A 19,430-nucleotide genomic window follows, 5' to 3' on the forward strand; every position below is an offset into this window, starting at 1 on the left:
AATCTCCAATCCTCAACCTCCTTAGTGGTAAAATAGAGATATTTATACCAACCTCTTAAGGTTGCCATGAGGACCTATAAGGATGGACAGGGAAAGCGCTAGCCCGAGGACGGTCAATGGGCTCGTGGGCACCTTGACCCATGGACAATAATAATCTCATACTTCTGATGATTCATATATTTTCAAAACATTTTAAATTGCATCTGCAAACAATATTTACTTACGATGCAGGGGGCTGAAAGTGAGCTCTGTGCCTGCTTCCCTTTATCTGTTAATGACGCTACCATTCCCTACGCCTCTTATGCTAGAAACTTTGGGGTCATCTTTTGGTTTTTCTTTCTCCCCTGGCCTTATGGTCATTCAATCAATTAATGCCGTCACCCTTTCTTTCACTTCTATCATGAAGAGTATTCTCTGGCAGCACAAGGGGTGCATTGTCCCAGGTTCTGCAAAGCCATGGGAAAAACAGAATGAGCAACTTCTCATTTACTCAAATATTGGAGGAAAAAAGTAAGTAACACAACTCTTGAGGTAATATACCTTATTATCAAAACAAATGGGCATATTATGAAAAAGACGAAAAAAATTTTATGATATAACATGTATTTTTTTTTAAATTAACCCTTGCCTGATCCAGCCTATGACCCCCAGGCCTCAGGAGGCAGGGGCCTGGAGCAGGCAGGAGTATTCACTCACTCTCTACTGCCTTCAGGGGCACTTTGGTAGAAAGAACTGAGAGACCCTGCCCTACAATGCTCTAGTCAAAAGACCCTCTTTGACTCTAAAACAAACTCCAGGCACAACTCTCCCACCTGGAATGTTCTTTCTCCTCACCCACTGACAACTCCATTCAAGGCCTTATTCATATCCCTCCTTCAACATGTAATTTCCCATGATCACCTAAACCAGAAATAAACTCTCTACTTCTGAATGTTTTAAGCATTTAATGTCTGTAAAATTAAACTTCGCTTACAATATACTTCTTGAATTGTAGTTTTTTTAACATACATTTAAATTATCTTCCCAACCGGACTATATAGTTCTAGAAAAACAACTATATTTTATACTCATTGAATCCTCCAAAGAAATGAGCATGTCATCTTCTCCATGCTCAAGAATGTTGGTTGATGATGATCATGAATCGTGAACAACCCTATGTAAGTTATCCTACGAGGCAGGGTAGATCCTTTCCAGGAAAACAGAACAGAAGAGAAGAAACCTGTCCAAGGTCACAAAGCCACTGATGAAACCGAGACTACACCCAGATTTTCTGAATCCTGGTCTGACCCTCCTCTGCTCTCTCGCATCACCTCTGCATACATGTGTATGGCTACTCTACTTTTTGTCATTCAGATCCCAACTTGAATATTTTCTTGTCAGAGAGGCTTTCCATGACTACCCAATGTAAAGTTCGCTTGTCGAAAATTAATAAAAATATTGCAGGAAAAATCCAAATCACCAGGCAGGGCCTGAGAAAAGGGCTCTTGGGCTAGACCTGTAAAAAATAATTTATTGTTTCATTACCTCCCACACTACACAATTGTGATTGCACAGGTTAGCAGAAACCAGGACCATTTTCCAACATACAAGATGAGAGGAAAGAGCACGCCATGTTAAAAAAAAAAAAAAAGGTATTTAAAGCAAAGTGCGGTGGGAGTTCACCTGGCATGTCTGAAAAACAGAAAGAAAGTCTGTGAAGCTGGAGCAAAAGAGCAAAGGGAGCGTGAGAGGAAGAGAGATCAGCAAGGCAGGCAGGGTCCAAAATATATCAGGCTCTACAAGCCAAAGTAAGAGCTTGGACTTTACATTAAGAATAATGTGAACCCAGCAGAAGTTTTTCAGTGGAGGGAGAGCACATGACCTGAATTAGGTTTTTAAAAATAGCTCTGCCTACTGCATGAGGGACAGACTGCAGTGAAGTACAAGAATGGAGGAAGGGAGCCCGGCGAGGAGGCTACCACAGTTGAGAAATAGTGGTGTCTCAGACTAGCGTGGTAGTGGTGGGCATGGAGAGAAATAGATACATCTGAGCTACGCTTTGGAGTAGAGTTGACAGGACTTGCTGATGGATTGAAGCTGAAGGCAGTGAGTGAAAGGGCAACCAAGGAAAACTCCTTGATTTGGGAGCTTTGCCAACTGGATTGGTCATGGGACTGTTTACTGATAAGGAGAAAACTAGAGGAAGTACAGACTTAGAAACATCAATTGAGAAATCCCTGTGGGTGGTAATCCATTTGATATGACTATTAGACATCTTATCCAGGAGGAAATAGGTGTAAGGAGCTGAATGCATGAGACTGAAGTCCAGAGAGAGGTCAAAACTGGGGAACAGATTCACTCATCATCACATACATGGCATTTAAAGATATGTATGACATCACCAAGGGAGAGCTGGTATCTAGAGAAGAGAAAGGGGCCCAAGACCAAGACCAGAGGCACTCCAGCCTTTATCTGTCAAACAACAGTGGAGGATCAATCAAAGCACTCTGAGAAGGAAGAAAATCAGGAAAATGTGCTATTATGAAAGCCAAGAGAAGGTTGGTCAACTACAATTTATTGCATATAAACGAATAAAGTCATATTGTGGCCTGTAAATGTGTCTTTTGTGAATATGTTAGCATGTCATATCTCAGTGCCTGCTTAACCCTAAGCAAAAATGGTAATAATGAATTTCCTACCTAGAAAACTAAGAAAAAAGTTGGCCTAATGTGACCCCACCAAGATATTGCTTAACAATGAAATCTAACCGAATATAATAATCTGGCTTCTATCATTGACACTTTAGCTATAAAAACATACCATATTACTAAGAAAAAGATACATCAAGAAAGACACTATGACAAAACTACATGATCATGTCAATAGATGCACAGAAAGCATCTGACAAAAATCCACCACCATTTCATGACAAAAACATTCAACAAACTGAGATTAGAAGAGAACATCCTCAACCTGATACAGGCTATTTATGAAACACTCAAAGCTCACATCATACATAATGGTGAAAGACTGAATGCTTTGCCCATAGGATCAGAAACAAGGCAATGATGTCCACTCTCACCACTTCTAATCAACATTGTACTGGAAATTCTAGCCAGGGCAATTAGTCAAGAAAAAGAAATAAAAGGCAACTCGATTGGACAGGGAAAAGCAAAGGATCTCTATTCATAGACGATATCATTTTGTATATAAAAAATCCCAAGGAATCCACTAAAAAACTATTAGAAGCAATAAACATTCAGGAAGTGTGTACATACAAAATCAATATGAAAAAATCAATTATATTTTTATACACCAGCAATAAACAATCTGAAATGAAATTAAGAACACAATTCCAGTTATAACAGCATCTAAAGAATAAAATACTAAGGAATAAGTTTAACAAAAGAAACACAAGACTTGTACACTGAAAACTACAAGACACTGTCAAAAAAAAATGAAAGCAGATCCAAGTAAGTGAAAAGACATCCAACGTTCATGGATTCAAAAACTTAATACTGTTAAGATGGCAATTCCCCCCAAATTTATCTACAGATTCAACACAATCCTTATCAATGTCCCAGCTGTCTTTTTCACAGAAACTGATAGTCCACATGAAAATGTAAGGGCCCCAAAACAGCCAAAATAACATTGGAGGACTCACAGTTCCCAATTTCAAAACTTATAATACAGCTACAGTAGTCAAGACAGTGTGATACTGGCACAAGGACAGATATAGGAGCAAAAGAATAGAACTGAAAGTCCAAAAATAAACCCTCACATGTATGGGCAACTGATTTTTAACAAGGGTGACAGGACGAGTTAGTGAGGGAAATAGTCTTCGAACAAATGGTGCTGCGCCAACTGATAAACAAATGCAAAAGAATTAATTGGACCTCTACCTCACATCACACACAAAAACTAACTCAAAATAGTTCATAGATCTGAATTCAAGAGCTAAAACTATAAAACTTTTAGAAAAAAATAGCAATAAATATTCATCACTGTGGATTAAGCAATGGTTTCTTATATATGACACCAAAAGCCCAAGCAACAAAAGAATCAATAAAGTGGACTTCACGAAAATTAAAAACTTTTGTGCTTCAAAGGACTCCATTAAGAAAGTGATAAAACATGGGGCTGGCCCAGTGGCGCAGTGGGTAAGTTCACATGTTCCGCTTCGGCGGCCCGGGGTTCACTGGTTCGAATCCCGCTTGGCAAGCCATGCTGTGGTAGGCGTCCCACATATAAAGTAGAGGAAGATGGGAATGGATGTTAGCTCAGGGCCAGTCTTCCTCAGCAAAAAGAGGAGGATTGGTGGTGGAAGTTAGCTCAGGGCTAATCTTCCTCAACAAAAACAAAAGAAAGTGATAAAACCACCCACAGAATGAGAGAAAATATTTATAAATATATCTGATAAAGGACATGGATCCAAAATATACAAATAACTCTTACAACTTGCCAACAAAATGACAATCCAATTAAAAACTGCACAAAGCATTTGAATAGACATTTCCCTAAGGATAATGATGATGATGAAAACATCATTAGTCATCAGAGAAATACAAGTCAAAACCACAAGATACCATTTTACACCCACTAGGATGGCTAGAATCAAAAACATGGACAGTAACAAGTGTTGTCACAGACACAGAGAAATTGTGACCCTTACACGTTGACGGTGGAAATGATGTGCCTGCAATCTAAAACAGCCTAGTAGCTCCTCCAATGGTTAAATATAGAGTTACGAAATAACCCAGCAATTCCACTCCTAGGTACGTATGTACCCAAGAGAATGAAAACACATGGCCACACAAAAACTCCCACACGAATGTTCATTGCAGCATCACTCTTAATAGCCAGAAAGTGCAAACAACTCAAATGCTCATCAACTTATGAATGGATAAATAAAATGTATATCCATTTAATGGAATCTTATTTGGCAAGAGAAAGAAATGAAGTACAGATATAAGCTACAACATGGATGAACCTTGAAAATGTTATGCTAATTGAAAGAAGCTGGTCACACAAGACCACATATTACATTATTCCATTTATATGAAATGTCCAGAACAGGCAAATCAATAGAGCCAGAAAGGACACTAGTGGTGGCCCAGGGCTGGAGGAGTTGGGGAGATTGAAGGGTGAGGGCTAAGCTGTGTGGTGTTTCTCTTCAAGGTAATAAAAATATTCTAAAATTTATTGTGACAATGGATATACAACTCTGTGAATATACTAAAAACCATTGAATTATACACTTTAAATGAGTGAATTGCATGGCATCTGACTTATATCTCAATAGAGCTGTTAAAAAAATAAAGAAAACCATTGTGCCTTTTAACAACAAAAAGAATTGGATACTTGAATGGTAGATTATGAGATCAATCTAATAAAAAAATCACTTCAATGCAGTGTTGCTAAGAAAACATTGGATTTAGCAGTCAGGAATGGGTCTAAATGCCACCTGTACATTTTACACATTATGACTCAGAACGAAACGACAATTGCAAAACCTCTACTGTAATTTCTAGTACACAGAAGAAAGGAAGGAATTGTTTCAATTGAACGATGAAGCTAAAAGGCCACAACTAACATTGAAAGGATGTAAAGGGTGCGTGTTAACAGCAGTGATACACTTGATCTGGAAGAATACATAGTTTAGTACGGGGAAAAATGTGTGTGTGTGTACAAATAGACATAAGTAACATTGTTATGAAACTGTGTGTAACTAAAATATTTGAAACCGAACTAATGCACATTTAATGTCAGCAGTATAATATAGAAAAAAGAATTCAGATAATCCTTTATATATTATTATCACAGAATTCAGCGGAGTGATGAAAAAGAAACTTTATTTTAGGTTTTCAGGGCCATGGTGCTAATTTCATCTGTTTTCCAAAAAATAAAATATTATACTATTTTTTAAATTTAAATAAAGCATAAATTTCTCTTTGTAGTACTACTGCCAAAAAAAAAAAAAAAACAGAATTGCAGAAAAAGGAAGGGGTTAATTCAGGTCTCCAAAAGTTCTTTTCTAAGTCTTCTGAAGGCAATAAAAAGATAAGATGAAATCTTTGTAAAAAAAGTAAAAGAAAAACTTAGGGTGTTAAAAGAAAGTTCCCAGAAACAAAATTTATGACTTGAAAGAGATGCAGATATACAGAATGCAATAAAATTTCCTCTGTCATCTTTCAATGTAAGTACTACAGTAAAAAGTTTGTAGGTTGATGATGAATTTATCCTATTTTATATCTGCCATTGGAGCCATCTGAAATGAGACACTGGAGAAAGGACAATGAAATATGATCAATAAAATATCATAATTCGAAGACATGAACGAATTCTGACAAGAAATAATTAAAATTAAGAGTCAGAAATAAAGTTAAAATATAACTGTGTAATCTTAGGTACAGTGCTTATTTTTAATTAATTCACTGCCATTCTGTTTTATAAAAATTATTTTTTACTTCACTCAGGATAATGCTATGATAAAATATTAAATGATAATAATAAACACTCTACCTTTGAGATCTTCCACTGTTTCCTGTGCTGGCAACTCCTAAGTAAACAAAAGAACAAAAATCAATATGTGACTCAGCTCCCTGCCCATTTCCAGGCAGTCAGCAGACACCGAGCAGCAGCCACTGCTCTTCTAAATGGCATGTGGGAACGAGACTATAGTGTCCACTCTGCTTAAGCTTCTAACAAAATGAGCAGCAAAAAGGAGGACAAAAATATATGTAAGGATAGACCTCCATCCAAGGCCACACTGTGATAAAATTAAGAAATTAAAGGAGAAGAAATAATGTGCTACTTTATTCTACAGTGAATGGAGCCCAGTGAAGTTAATCTAGAAGAAAGGTGATTTATTGACTTTCCAAGAGGCAGGTGCGATTTAACGTGGAGTAGTGGAGTTGATTCCAGGAGAAGGCACTGCAAATATGATGGTTCAGATGAATGACAGACAGCAGACGGGAGAGGGAAGTGAAGGTCTGCATTTCGGCTCTTCTAGCCAGAGGGACAGGCTGAGCAGGGAGGGGCAGATGGCAGAGGAGCCAGTGAGCGGGCTTCTAGCATATGACCGGGCATTTATCTCATGGTCCCAGAGCTGGTTGTTTTACACTCTGAGATGTGATACTCCAGACATTCCACAAGCACAAGGGCTAGTCTTTACCACTCGTGTGTGTAAACTACAATCGCTGCCATTGCACACTTTCACTCTGGGGGGATCAGCACTAGAGGAGCAGGAAGAGAGTGAAACAGAAAAACAGACCGCTCACCAGTGGATCACCAGAAGATTGCTGAGAGTGTATGCTTTGCCCCCTGGAGCTGCAGCGGAGAGGAGGCGTAGAGAGGTTCTGGTGGGCCTGTTCCTTCTTGCCATTGTTAATCTGCCTGTTATTGCTAATCCAACATGAGGAACACAAGAGCAGTGATATTACCAAACAGAACTACGACTCTTTCGGTAATAGTCCCAAAACAATTTTTTTCCTAGATTCCACTTTATCATATTCACTATATACACATTTTATTTTTAAGAGAGAGTAATAAACATCACTTTAAAATATGACATGCTCTCTTAAGGAACTATCAGAAATTAGGGCAAGAATAATGACGATGCTTAACCCAAGAATTACTCTCAATATTTCAGTTCTCTGCAATGTATTACTTTTATATTAACAGACGCAAATGTTCTTTTTGAAAATACTCTAGCATGCACAAAACACTTAAATGACAAGACAAAAATACTGACGTAAAATATTTTGCTGTGCTAAGCCTAATGCACATGAACTCCAGAGCATTCCAGAGCATGGCATAAGCTCATATTAATAGTTAAACCCTCTCAATTAATATCAATTTTATGCTTAAGTGTATGCTTAAATATAAGAAAATGTACATATTTGTATCTGTCTGTACTGGCACATTTTCACAAACAACTAAGAAATGAGAAAAATTATTTTAATCAAAATGTAAACATTTAAATTATGAACTGATATATTAATTAGAGATGTTACCTTGGGTTTTTGTGGTTGGTTACATGTTCACTGTTGGCCTCTTTGTCTCTACTGGGCTTTTCTTTCTTTCTGGAAGGCCTTTGTTGAATCACTTCCCCTTTATCAAACATGAGGTGGAGGCGGTAACTGACCACTTTGATGACAGTGAAGAGTATGGTCACTGAACTGCAGTAAAGAAAGACAGTGATGGCGTGTGGAGGAAAAGCCTAAAGAAGAGAAAAGAAGGGAAAAGTTCACTTGCTTATAAGATTGTCTTTTGTCTTAAATGTAAAAGCATTTTTAGATGATTTATTGAGTATAAATGGGGCAAGCTTTCAGATTTTATTAGTTTTATAAACTTTTCCTGGTTGCAACACCTAAGGAGACAGGGCAGCCATCTTTCATAAGAAGTATCTTGTTTCTCAGGTTGTGGTACTAGTTGCATTAATGACCAACATTTGATTTGCAGGCAGGAATCCCACAAAACGAAAGATACAGTGAGGCTCTCCATTTCCTACCAGCTCTTTTCCACAGCCTAGTCTGACCTCTCTGTGCATCTGGCCTTCAAGGTCAGAGAAAGGCCTTTGAGATGCTGTTTCCTCCAACAAAACACAAAAAGCCTTGTGGAGAACAGAGATGAGAGGGAAGGAGAGAGGTTAGTGTAACAACCCCTTCCTTTCCTCCCTGACTCCCCCTGTGTTAACACCATCAGGCCACGGATTTTCCTAGCGACGTGATGCAGGCAAGGGCCACCAAAGGGTGTACTGCTTCCAAAAGGAAGAGGGCTATTTCCATCAGTGACAAAGGATCTTAGCATGGAGATCATGGTGAAGGTCAGCTCAATTCTGTTCAACCCCCTCAAAAAACAAAAAGAATCACTGGAATCCACATAACTGGCCCACTCTGTAGCATCCCCCACACCCCTTCCTAGCTCTCTCCCAGGACCACGGAACAAGACAGGTTCTCTGGTCCTTCCTAAACTGAATTCTTATCTTTTGGGATGAAAATGGATCTCCGAGTGTCTCAATATGACATCAAGGACAGCCTCAACAAATCAAAAAGCGAGACCCTTTTATCAATGCCCCTCCCTGAAGGACCTCAGAAATCCGGTGATCAGGCTAGTCTGTGCTGCCACCTGGAACACAGGCCTGCAGACAACATGGCCCGGCCCACTCTGCTCCCGAGCAGTCCCTGCACAACCTGCAATGGACTTGTCTGATAGCTCATCCTCTAGGTCAGATCTCTCCTAAAACTCAATAGTCAAACAAAAAGAACAACAGAGCAAGAGGAAAACTATCACCAATAAGCAAAAGCTGAAGTGAAGAATTTTCACCATCACCGACTTGCTTTTATTTCATGGAGAAAAGTCTACAAATAAATATGAATTAATAAATAAATGAGTGAAACAATGGCTAAACAAGATAATATTAGATAGATACATAGATAGATACATAGATAGATACATAGATAGATAACAGATGAAAGTCAGGTGCCCTACCTGGAAGCAGATAAGTTTCATATTCACACATGTACCTCCTGATGAGAAGCTGTGAAGAACCTCAAGCAATATATAGACAAGATGAAAAAAAAGGAAGGGAGTGACAGGGGCCATTAATAGCTTCCATCACTTCTTAACATGTCTATTTATTTCTGATCTAAAAAGTTTAGTCTACCGCTAGAGAGTGAGTTTGACGAAACTGATGAAAGAAGAAACAAAACCCAGAAAATGATCATGAGAATAGATCAGCATCCTGTCATATGCAAATTATATTCAAAACTTGTTTGAATTATAATGTAACTTGGGCTTCATCATACTCCGATTAGTAGGGGTAGCAGAGAGATCCAGTGCTCACTAAATACTCCATGTACTCCCCTACATGTCCCAGCCTCCCCTGCAGTTAGGCTGGGGCCATGTGACTACTTTTGGCCAATCAACTATGAGCACAGGTGGCCAGTGTCACTTCTAACCCTAGATAATTAGGAGCTACGTGCTTCCTCCATCCCCCTCTTCTCTTTAGTTGGTTTAAATTTGTTTTCCAGGGGCTGGCCCCGTGGCCGAGTGGTTAAGTTCGCGCGCTCCCACTGCAGGCGGCCCAGTGTTTCGTTAGTTCGAATCCTGGGCGCGACATGGCACTGCTCATCAGACCACGCTGAGGCAGCGTCCCACATGCCACAACTAGAAGAACCCACAACGAAGAATACACAACTATGTACCGGGGGGCTTTGGGGAGAAAAAGGAAAAAATAAAATCTTTAAAAAAAAAAAAAAAAAATTTGTTTTCCAGATGATCCATCTACAAGACGATAGAGCTTCCTTCAGCCTGGATGCATGGGTGATTCTGTGGAACAAGGCCCTTCTAGGCCGGAGATGGACATGTAATCAGAGTGAGGAATAAATCTTCGATTCATTTAAATACTGAGATTTATGTTTTACCTGCTGTGGCAGCCAGCATTGCTTAACCTAATTAATATTCGGGGTTCCATTTCCATGGGGAAACTTCTATTCAAAGTAGATCAGAGATAAACTGAAGAAAACCCTAAGGCATTGGGAAGAGAATGCTAGGGAAGAAGGGTGAGAAGGGAAAGATTCTATACAGATATTGGGAAAATTCATTTGGAAAAAAACTGACTTGCCACAATAAGAAGAGAGATTACTTTTCAGTTTATCCTCATAAATATGGACTACAGCATTGGCTTGGTAATGTTGAAATTAAGAGAAAGCAAGAAGTTAGAATTTAAAGTTAACGTGAGGGTTAGTTTCTAGTTTGCAACCCAGGTGAGAACAGGCCCTTGTGTCATCCTCTTCGAAGGACCACTTGGCATGTCCCCAAAGAGCCCATACACCTCACCAGGCCATGGTGGGAGACAGAGGTTTTACTGAAAATTTCCAGGGAGAGAGGAAAGGTTTTACAATATGCTATACAAGGTATATTACTTCTCCCAAAATTCCCCGCTCTCATGATTCCTTTAAAAATCTCTCCCTTCAGAACAAAATGTAGCCCCTCTCAAAGATCCCCTTTTTTACTCCATGTATTTAAGCTCTGCATGGGCTCCTCCAATTGTCCATTCCCAGGGACATCACTGAAAATTACGTTCAAGGCCATTTTACTGATGACATCATTGTGCTCCGTCAACAAAAGATCTCCAGCTTCTAGGATTTTCTCTCCCTGTAAGTATGAATGCAGGGAGAGGAGGAAGGTTTAAGAAACAATGTGTCATGGATGAGCAGTTTTAAATTTGTTTTTAATTTATATCACAGGTTCCCCACCCGATATAAGGTATATTCATATTTTGAATAGAAGTTGACTTGTTCTAAGGAAAATCGTAATTTTTTCTTTGTTTCCACAAGCCTTTATCATTTTAACACATTCTGACTAACAATAGAAGGTAACATTTTTCAAGATTACATCGTTGGCCATAAAAGCTGTATGTTGTTCTCCGACCCATTATTAGGATAATTAGTAGTATAGTAACTCATCTGACCAAACTGTTTCTGACAAAATTTCATGAAAAACAACATGCTGTTACCAACAAAGCAATTACAAATACAGTCATTTGTATCTCTCACAAAACTGGATTTGGCGCCATCTAGAAGTGCCTGGCTATGTGAACACCCAGACCATTCACAAACATCCCCACAGGACCCACTTCTGTTCCTTTAGGCTCACAGCTCCAGCTCTCTCATAGTCACCACTCTTTTTCTTTTTTTTTTTTTTTAACTTTTTCATTGTGGTAAAATATACATAACATAAAAATTTACCATCTTAACCACTTTTAAGTGTACAGTGCAGTGGCATTAAATATATTCATTGTTTTGCAACCATTACCATCATCCGCCATTAGAACTTTTTCATCTTTCAAAAAACTGAAACGTTATACTCTATAACCATTAAACAATAACTCTTCATTCCCTCCCTCCCCCAGCCCCCAGCAACCACTGTTCTACTTTCTGTCTCTATGAATTTGACTCCTCTAGGTATCTCATATAAACAGAATCATACAGTATTTGTCCTTTTGTGACTGGATTGTTTCCCTTAGCATAATGTCTTCAAGGTTCAGCCATGTTGTAGCATGCGTCAAAATTTCCTTCCTTTAAAAGGCTGAATAATATTGCACTGTGTGTATATACCACATTTTGTTTATACATTCATCCGTTGATGGACATTTGGGTTGTTTCCATCCTTTGGCTATTGTGACTAAAGCTGCTATGAACATAGGTGTGCAAACATCTCTTCGTAACCCAGCTTTCAATCCTTTGGGGTATATACCCAAGTGGACTTGCTGGATCACATGGTAATTGCATGTTTAATCTTTCGAGGAATACACGTACTTTTTTCCATAGAGGCTGCACCATTTTACACCACTATGGCTTTTAACTTTAGGCTGATGGGTTATTACTTTCCACATCCTGAGCAGCCTGGAGAGATCACTAATCTGGTTGAGTGAGCACTAGCTATAAATAATGCTAGTGTCCAGTGAGAATAAACCACTTCTGAGGGTTTCAGTGTGCAGACGTAAAGAAGGACACTCTTCGGGGTCCAACTTTTATCAATGTATATTTCATAAACATACTTCACCAATCTACTTTCACACAGTAATTTTGAAGAAGACTTCTGGGAGTGATTATTTTCATTTTGAAAATGAAGAATCTGAAGCATAAAGTGGGTCATACTACAGAGCTGATAAGTGCACATATCTCCTTTTATCTAGAAGTTACTTACCTAGCCCCTTCAATGACCTGATAGAGAACTAAGGACTCAGAAGAAATTTTTTTTTTAAAAAATGGCCTCTGGACAGTGAAAACACACCACCCTCAGAGGGAAACAATTCCTCCCACTCATCTCGTTCCAGGAGAGGGCATTATTCCCTCTACGCAGCTGGCCTCTCTGAACGTCTGACTCACTCTCTCCTCTGACTGGTGATTCTGGGGAGCAGTGATTTCTGACCAGTGATTTGGGGAGTAGGACCTGGGCATGCCTTAGTCATGCCTTCCCCTTCTCTCAGGAGCTAGGCTGGACCGAGGAGGTGTACGTCTGGGCAGCATCTCCATGCTACAAGATCTCCAGCATCTGCTTCAGAGATATGAGAGATCCCATTTTGTTCATCCACTTTGTCAAATTAAGAGAGATGATCTTTGTCCATCCAGTCATCCATTCTCCAGGCATTCATTCAATAGAGAAGTGTGGAGTATCTTGCCTGTATTAAGGCAATAGTCCCAAGAACTTCACTCAAGTAGGACTCTTGATTCCTCTCTAAGTAAACTATAATTCCTTGGGGGGTTGGGCACAGGTCTATATATCAAAAATTAGGCCACAAGATAGAGAAGTAAATCATTTCGCTGCATTTATATATGTGAAGGAATTTATAGGTTTTCAGATCTTAAATAATAGTTCATTACATAGTTCATGAATTTCCTTTATAAAAAAATTAACAAATTTAGTATTTTTTCAGAAAAGCTGGAACTTCTGGTTATATACTGAGAACTGGAATGAGCTCAGCGGTAGTGTGGATCCTGGGAATATGGATCAAGAACTCCTGGAGGCAGCGTGTCAGAATGCATGCTGACGTATATGAAACTGCCTGACAATATGGGAGGGAGCCCTCAATGCAGTACCCTTAGAAGCAGACCAGCCTTGCAAGTATGTACTTATTTAAAAATGATGAGGTGGGTAGAATCAAGAAATGTGACTGGTTCTCAAGAGACAGCCTTATTTGCCCTTCTACCTTACAAAGTAAGTTGGACAAAAAGAGGAATATAACACTTTCTCTTGGGCCCGCTGCTTGACTTCCTTTGGTCTGCTGTCTATTTCTCATTAGATCTGCTCTGATTTCTTTGACCTCCTGGGCCTCTTTCTTTGTGTACAGCTTTCAGGAGGGAAATACTGGCTAGAGAAGTGGCAGGCAAATATTTGGATTGTCAAGATAGTGCTACGGGGAGCAATACAATGGAAAAACAACCGAAGGTTGAAGAGGGAGAGTTGAGGAAGGGTTATTAAAATGAGAATATTTGCAGGCCTAAATGCTTTGAAAACTATTTAGAAACCTGGCACCTGCAATTACCCAATCCTCTCTCTCTCACTCTTCTCTTCTCATAAAGAATACTGAGTGGATAGCTTAGTCCATGAATGCTTAGTATAGTCAGGAAATTTGGATTGATACTGTCTTTTTGATTTCGGATGGTCATGGTAAGAGTTAACATTTTATTTACAATTTTAACGTACAGTCAGATAAACAAGATAAATTAACCAGGAAGCTCAGTAAAGGCAAAGAGATGTCCACCTCAATGCAATGATAAGCTCAACCATAAATCTGTACTGATATTGAGTTTGACTATCACTGAACATCAGTGTCACGTGTTTCCTAGTAGAAAGAAATCTGTTATTTAGAATTAAAAATGAGAATTAAATAATGTGAATGTTTATGAAATATAAACTATTCCTGATTATTGCCATATTTGATTTGTAAATCTAAACTTACATATTCATTTTTCATAAGGAATTTTCAAAATACTTCTGACCTCACAAAGCCACTAACCCAGTACTGAAAGTTCTGAGTTCATTGTCAGCAAGTTCCTGGACTCTTTGTGTTTTTATGTGCCCTCAAAACCCAAATGAGAGAAAATGTTTAGTGTCATGAAGTTTCAAATGTGTTTCAATTAATATTTAAATTTAATTATTTCTAATATTACGTTTCTTAATTTTTAAGCAATATTCTTCAAAATCAATTACATTAAAAGAGTAAAATCAGTCAGTAATAATGCTTTTTTAAAAGAGATAAAAATGAGTTGAATAGACTTTTACCTTACACATTCTGCTTCACAAACAAGCAGACGCTGCAATGCTGTCTGAGTCACAGAAGGACAGTGCTCCCAGTTCAAGGTGAGAGAGTTCTTGCAAGGCTGTGCTAGAGGGGATCCCTGTGCTTTCCCCATGTTCACCCACAAATTGTGCATACCTTCTCTTGAAGAAACTAGATCTTGGCATGCCTCAGAATCCTCCTTCCCTTCTACTCAACTGCAAGCATCTTTAGTCTGATTCTTCCATGGGCCATCCCACCAAGGATTGCCCAGTGGCTTTCTGCTCTTTCCCATTCAGTGTTTTTCAACGGAATAGAAGTTCCTTCGGCACTTGAGGTCCAACAATTTCTCATTGTGCAAGATGTTTAGCATCTCTGGCCCTCACTCTTTAAATGCTATGGTAACATTGAATTTAAGTGCCACTATGATAAAGTCATTGAGAGGAACCCAGAAATGCTCCTCATAAAAACTGCCAAGGCCCTTTGGGGGCAGTTACTGGTCCCAATCTAGATTGTGCCTACTTAACTATAATACAGAGGAATAGGTATTATCATGCTGCAGTAAATGCCACTAGAGTCATAGACATCACCCATTATTATATAATATTATATAACCCATATTATATAATGATCACCTTCATTTTTTTAGCCTAGAGTTTCTCAATCTCAACACTATTGACATCCTAGACCACACGATTCTCTGTTGAGGGAGCTATTCTGTGCACCATGGGATGCTTAGTAGCATCCCTGGTCCCCACACACTAGGTGCCAGTAGCAACCCCTCCAGCGTTATAACTGAAATTGTCTCCAGACATTGTCAAATGTCCCTGAAGGGAGTGAAGAGCTGCCCCCCCCAACCCCCGCAGTGAAATGCACTGCTTAGCCCATAAATATATATGTGATTACTTTGTACCAAACATAGAGATAAAAAACATAGTTCCTATTCTCCCAGAGTTCAAAGGTGAGATAGATGAGTGACAATTACAAGGTAGGGTAGCAATTGCTATAATTCTGGTGAGGTGAGACGTGCCTAACTCAGAGTGAGGGTTGGGGATAAAGGGTCAGGGAAATTATTCCAGAGGAAGCAGACATCTGTGAGAACTATGAAGAATACCGAGAAAAGCCAGGCAGAAGGCACAGCAAGTGAGAGCAGAGCACCTTCCAGGAAGTGCAAACGTTTCAGAATAAGACACACGTGGCATCCAAAGTGGGAGGATGGCGGTAACACACAAAGGGTCTCATACACCATATTCTTCAGGATTTGATCTTCACCTTGAAGAAAGGGTGCAGAATACTAACCATAGAAGAGAAAAGTTGGTGTCCGCATTTTACAAGATCATCAGTGTGGACGGGACACTGGAGTGAGGCTGGCCAAGAGGAGACCGGAAAGGGGCTGACCTACTTCACAGAACTCTTGTGGAGTTTAATGAAATCATCTATGTGATTTTCCATAAAATTGCTTTAAAAACTGTAAAGTGTGCTATAAATGTAGACATAAACTATTGCCTCTGCCCTCCTATGGCAGCGATAGAAACTCCAAAGATGTTTCTAAAAGAAATGTCTGAGACCATCAGGACCAATGGCAGGACTGTTGGGACAAATAAATAATCTTGCAAGGTAACTACTTGGAAGGACCTACCATATGGTAAGTTGCTATATCTTTCATTTTAAAAACACATTATTTATGGAAAATAGTATGGTGCTTCCTAAAAAAGTTAAAAATAGTATAACCATATGTTCCAGTAATTCCACTTCAACTGAAAAGAAGTGAGAGCAAGGTCTTGAAGAGATATGAACACTCATTCATGTTCATAGCAGCATTATTCACAACAGCCAAGAGGTAAAAGCAACCCAAGTATCTATCTAAAGATGAATGGATGAACAAAATGTGGAATCTATTTACAACGAAATATTATTCAGCCTTAAAAAGGAAGGAAAGGTTGACACGCTACAACACAGATGACCCTTGAAGACATTATGCTAAAAGCGAAATGAGCCAGTCACAAAAAGACAAATACTGTGTGATTATACTTACATGACGTATGTAGAGAAATCAAATTCATAAAATGGGAAAGTAGAATGGTGATTACCAGGAACTAGGGGAGGGGAAAATGGAGAGTTGTTGTTTAATGAACACAGAGTTTCAGTTTTGCAATATCAAAATGTTCTGGAAATTCGTGGCACAACAATGTGAATATACTTAACACTACTGAATTGTACACTCAAAAATGATTAAGACGGTAAATTTTTAGTTACATGTATTTTACTGCAATTTAAAAAAGTAATTATTTTATAACACTTTAGATTATGTATGGCATTTTCCAACTGAGAAATATGAACAACCAAATCACATTAGGTCCCTTGGTTCCTCCCTAAATGGAGCTTCAACAGGACCAGTTCATCAGAGAGCCCAATGATGCTCCTAGAATATCTCCCAAGATCAAATCGCATCTACTCAACAAGTGCTCGCTGCCCAAAGTAAGCTACAAGGAAAAGGCCCACCTAGTCAGCTGGATCATAGAGAGACACAGCCACCTATTCCTTTAGGCTTTCACAAGTACTCACTGAAAACATATTCTGTGCAAGGCACTGTGCTTGGCTCCGGGGGGAGAGCTGTGAACAAAACAGGCAAATGTCTGTCTTCAAGGAGCTTCCATTATAGCACAGGACTAATTACAACTCATCATAAAATTAACTTATTTTGGTCCAACAAGAGAAGCTAACCTAGTTTGAAGTGTCAGGGGAAAACCCCGTAAGAATCTGGTATTTAACGTGAGCACTGAAGGATGAACTTGAGTCAAGTTGGAAAGGCAAGGGGGTAGTTTCAGGCAGTGGGAACAGAGTGCACAAAAGCCATAAAGGGCCTTAGAGACACAAAGAAGGCCTGTGCAGCTGCCAGCCCTGGCGCGAGGGAGGAGGAGAAAGCAGTGACATGAGGCTGGAAAGACGGGAGCGGCCAGATAACAGGGCCAGATGTGGAGCCCTGCCAGTCCTCCCTCAATCCCTGCTGGAGGCCCTTGGTGGCTTGCTTGCTAATCTCCCCACCCCTGCTCTACAGTTGTCTGGATACTCCCTCTCAAGCACCATTTTAATCACATCACTGCCCTATGAAAATACCTACACTTAACTCTCTCCAGCACTTCTTTTATTAGTTCCAAACCTTTTCACATCAATGCCCCCTTGAGCCTCCAGACTCTTGATCGTTGCATGGCAAGAGTGTGCCCTGCTGTCCTCCATCGAGTCAAAACCCCAAATCAACATGGGCTCAAGAAGAAAACTACTCAGATGGTGAGATAAGTGTGTACACATGGTGTACAAACAATACAGAGTGACACACAACTGAAGGGCTCACTCAGGTAAAGTGTCCCACCTGAGTGTGAGGCTGTCCAGTTAAAGAAGATGGAGACGATCACAGAGCATGGGAGCTGTTGTTGAGGGCTCCATGGAGAAGCCGGGCGTCAATCATGATGTAGGAAATAGATAACGCAAGACGTGGAGCAGGAATCTAGGTGGAGGCAGGTGCCAGGCATATATCGTTAGCACAGATGCAACAGGCAAAGCCATCAGGGTAGCTTGACTCTCAAAGGAAAAGGAAGATAATGAAATGCAGAGAGAGACTTGAAGAGAAGGCCCACGTGGAAGGAAAAAGGCAACATGGAGCCAGAGAACACTAAGAAGCAATGAATGACAAGTGAAGGAGGAGGAAAGCCAGGATATATGTTTCTTTGCAACATCACAGGCTTTACTAACCAGTTGATTAGTAAGTGGTTTAGTGCATACTATCTGTTAAGCACTCTGATTTCCAGGTCAGCTATTATTTGTGCCACCCACAGAAAGTTATGTCACTTTTATGGACTCTCCTTTCCAGTAATTATAAACTCCTTGAATGCAGGGGCCAAGTCTAAATCTTTGTATATCCCGTAAGTCAGCATTGTGCCCTGTCTTGGCTTTGGCAATTATGTTGGGCCCTAGTCTCCCTCGCACCCATTTTCAAGGCTCCCAAACAGTGGCAAGGACAAACTGTGCTTTCCTCAGGAGCTGAGAGAGCCAAGTGTAGGGAGAAGTCACAAGACGTAGCTGACTCATGGCAAGATGTCAGGGCTCCCATACTGGGCCCCCTGTTAAGGTCCTCTTGAGATGACAAATAACGGGGTGAGTAGAGAGAGAGAGGATACTGCAACAGTGACCTCATGTCAAGGAGACCAGCATCTCAAGAAGCAATTTACCACCTGGATGGAAAGGGGGATCATGGGCCCCAATCTTATAAGTCAGAACAAGGAAAGGTCTCAAAGAATTGTGGCTGGTGATGGGAACAGGGGTGCACTTCTGTGCAGAGGGAGTGGAGATTTCTAAGAAGTGAAGGTTTTCTGATAACCAAGGGATATGAATAGGATTGTATGTTTCTTCTTTGGTGTCAACCCTGCTTCTCCAGTCCTTTGCAGCTGGAGACAATGATGCCCTCCACTCCATTCTATTCTAGAGCCAACCACAGCCCAGTTGTAGGCCTGGGACGCAGTCCTACTGCTAACACACCAGCTACTCCAGGTGGTAGAGCTGAGCCCTTTTGGCATCCAGTAGAGCTCCCATATTACAGCAGTAATGCCCTGTTGTCCTTTGGATGCATCCCACTCCTACACGCATAGCATTATATTATGATCTCATG

General features: G+C 39.9%; 1 protein-coding gene across 1 annotated transcript in view; it reads right to left on the reverse strand.

The window, feature by feature from the left end:
• The window catches only part of PCNX2 (pecanex 2), a 281,084-nt gene that overhangs the window by 248,455 nt on the left and 13,199 nt on the right, over nucleotides 1-19,430 (reverse strand). Inside the window, exons 2-4 of the mRNA XM_046654236.1 lie at nucleotides 7,995-8,200; nucleotides 7,260-7,383; nucleotides 6,502-6,538 (exon numbers count right to left, since the gene is read on the reverse strand). Of these exons, the coding sequence (XP_046510192.1) occupies nucleotides 6,502-6,538; nucleotides 7,260-7,383; nucleotides 7,995-8,200 (367 nt within the window). The remainder of the gene's footprint in view (nucleotides 1-6,501; nucleotides 6,539-7,259; nucleotides 7,384-7,994; nucleotides 8,201-19,430) is intronic.

The sequence above is a fragment of the Equus quagga genome, chromosome 2 (genome assembly GCF_021613505.1).
Source record: "Equus quagga isolate Etosha38 chromosome 2, UCLA_HA_Equagga_1.0, whole genome shotgun sequence".
NCBI classification, from domain to species: Eukaryota; Metazoa; Chordata; class Mammalia; order Perissodactyla; family Equidae; genus Equus; species Equus quagga.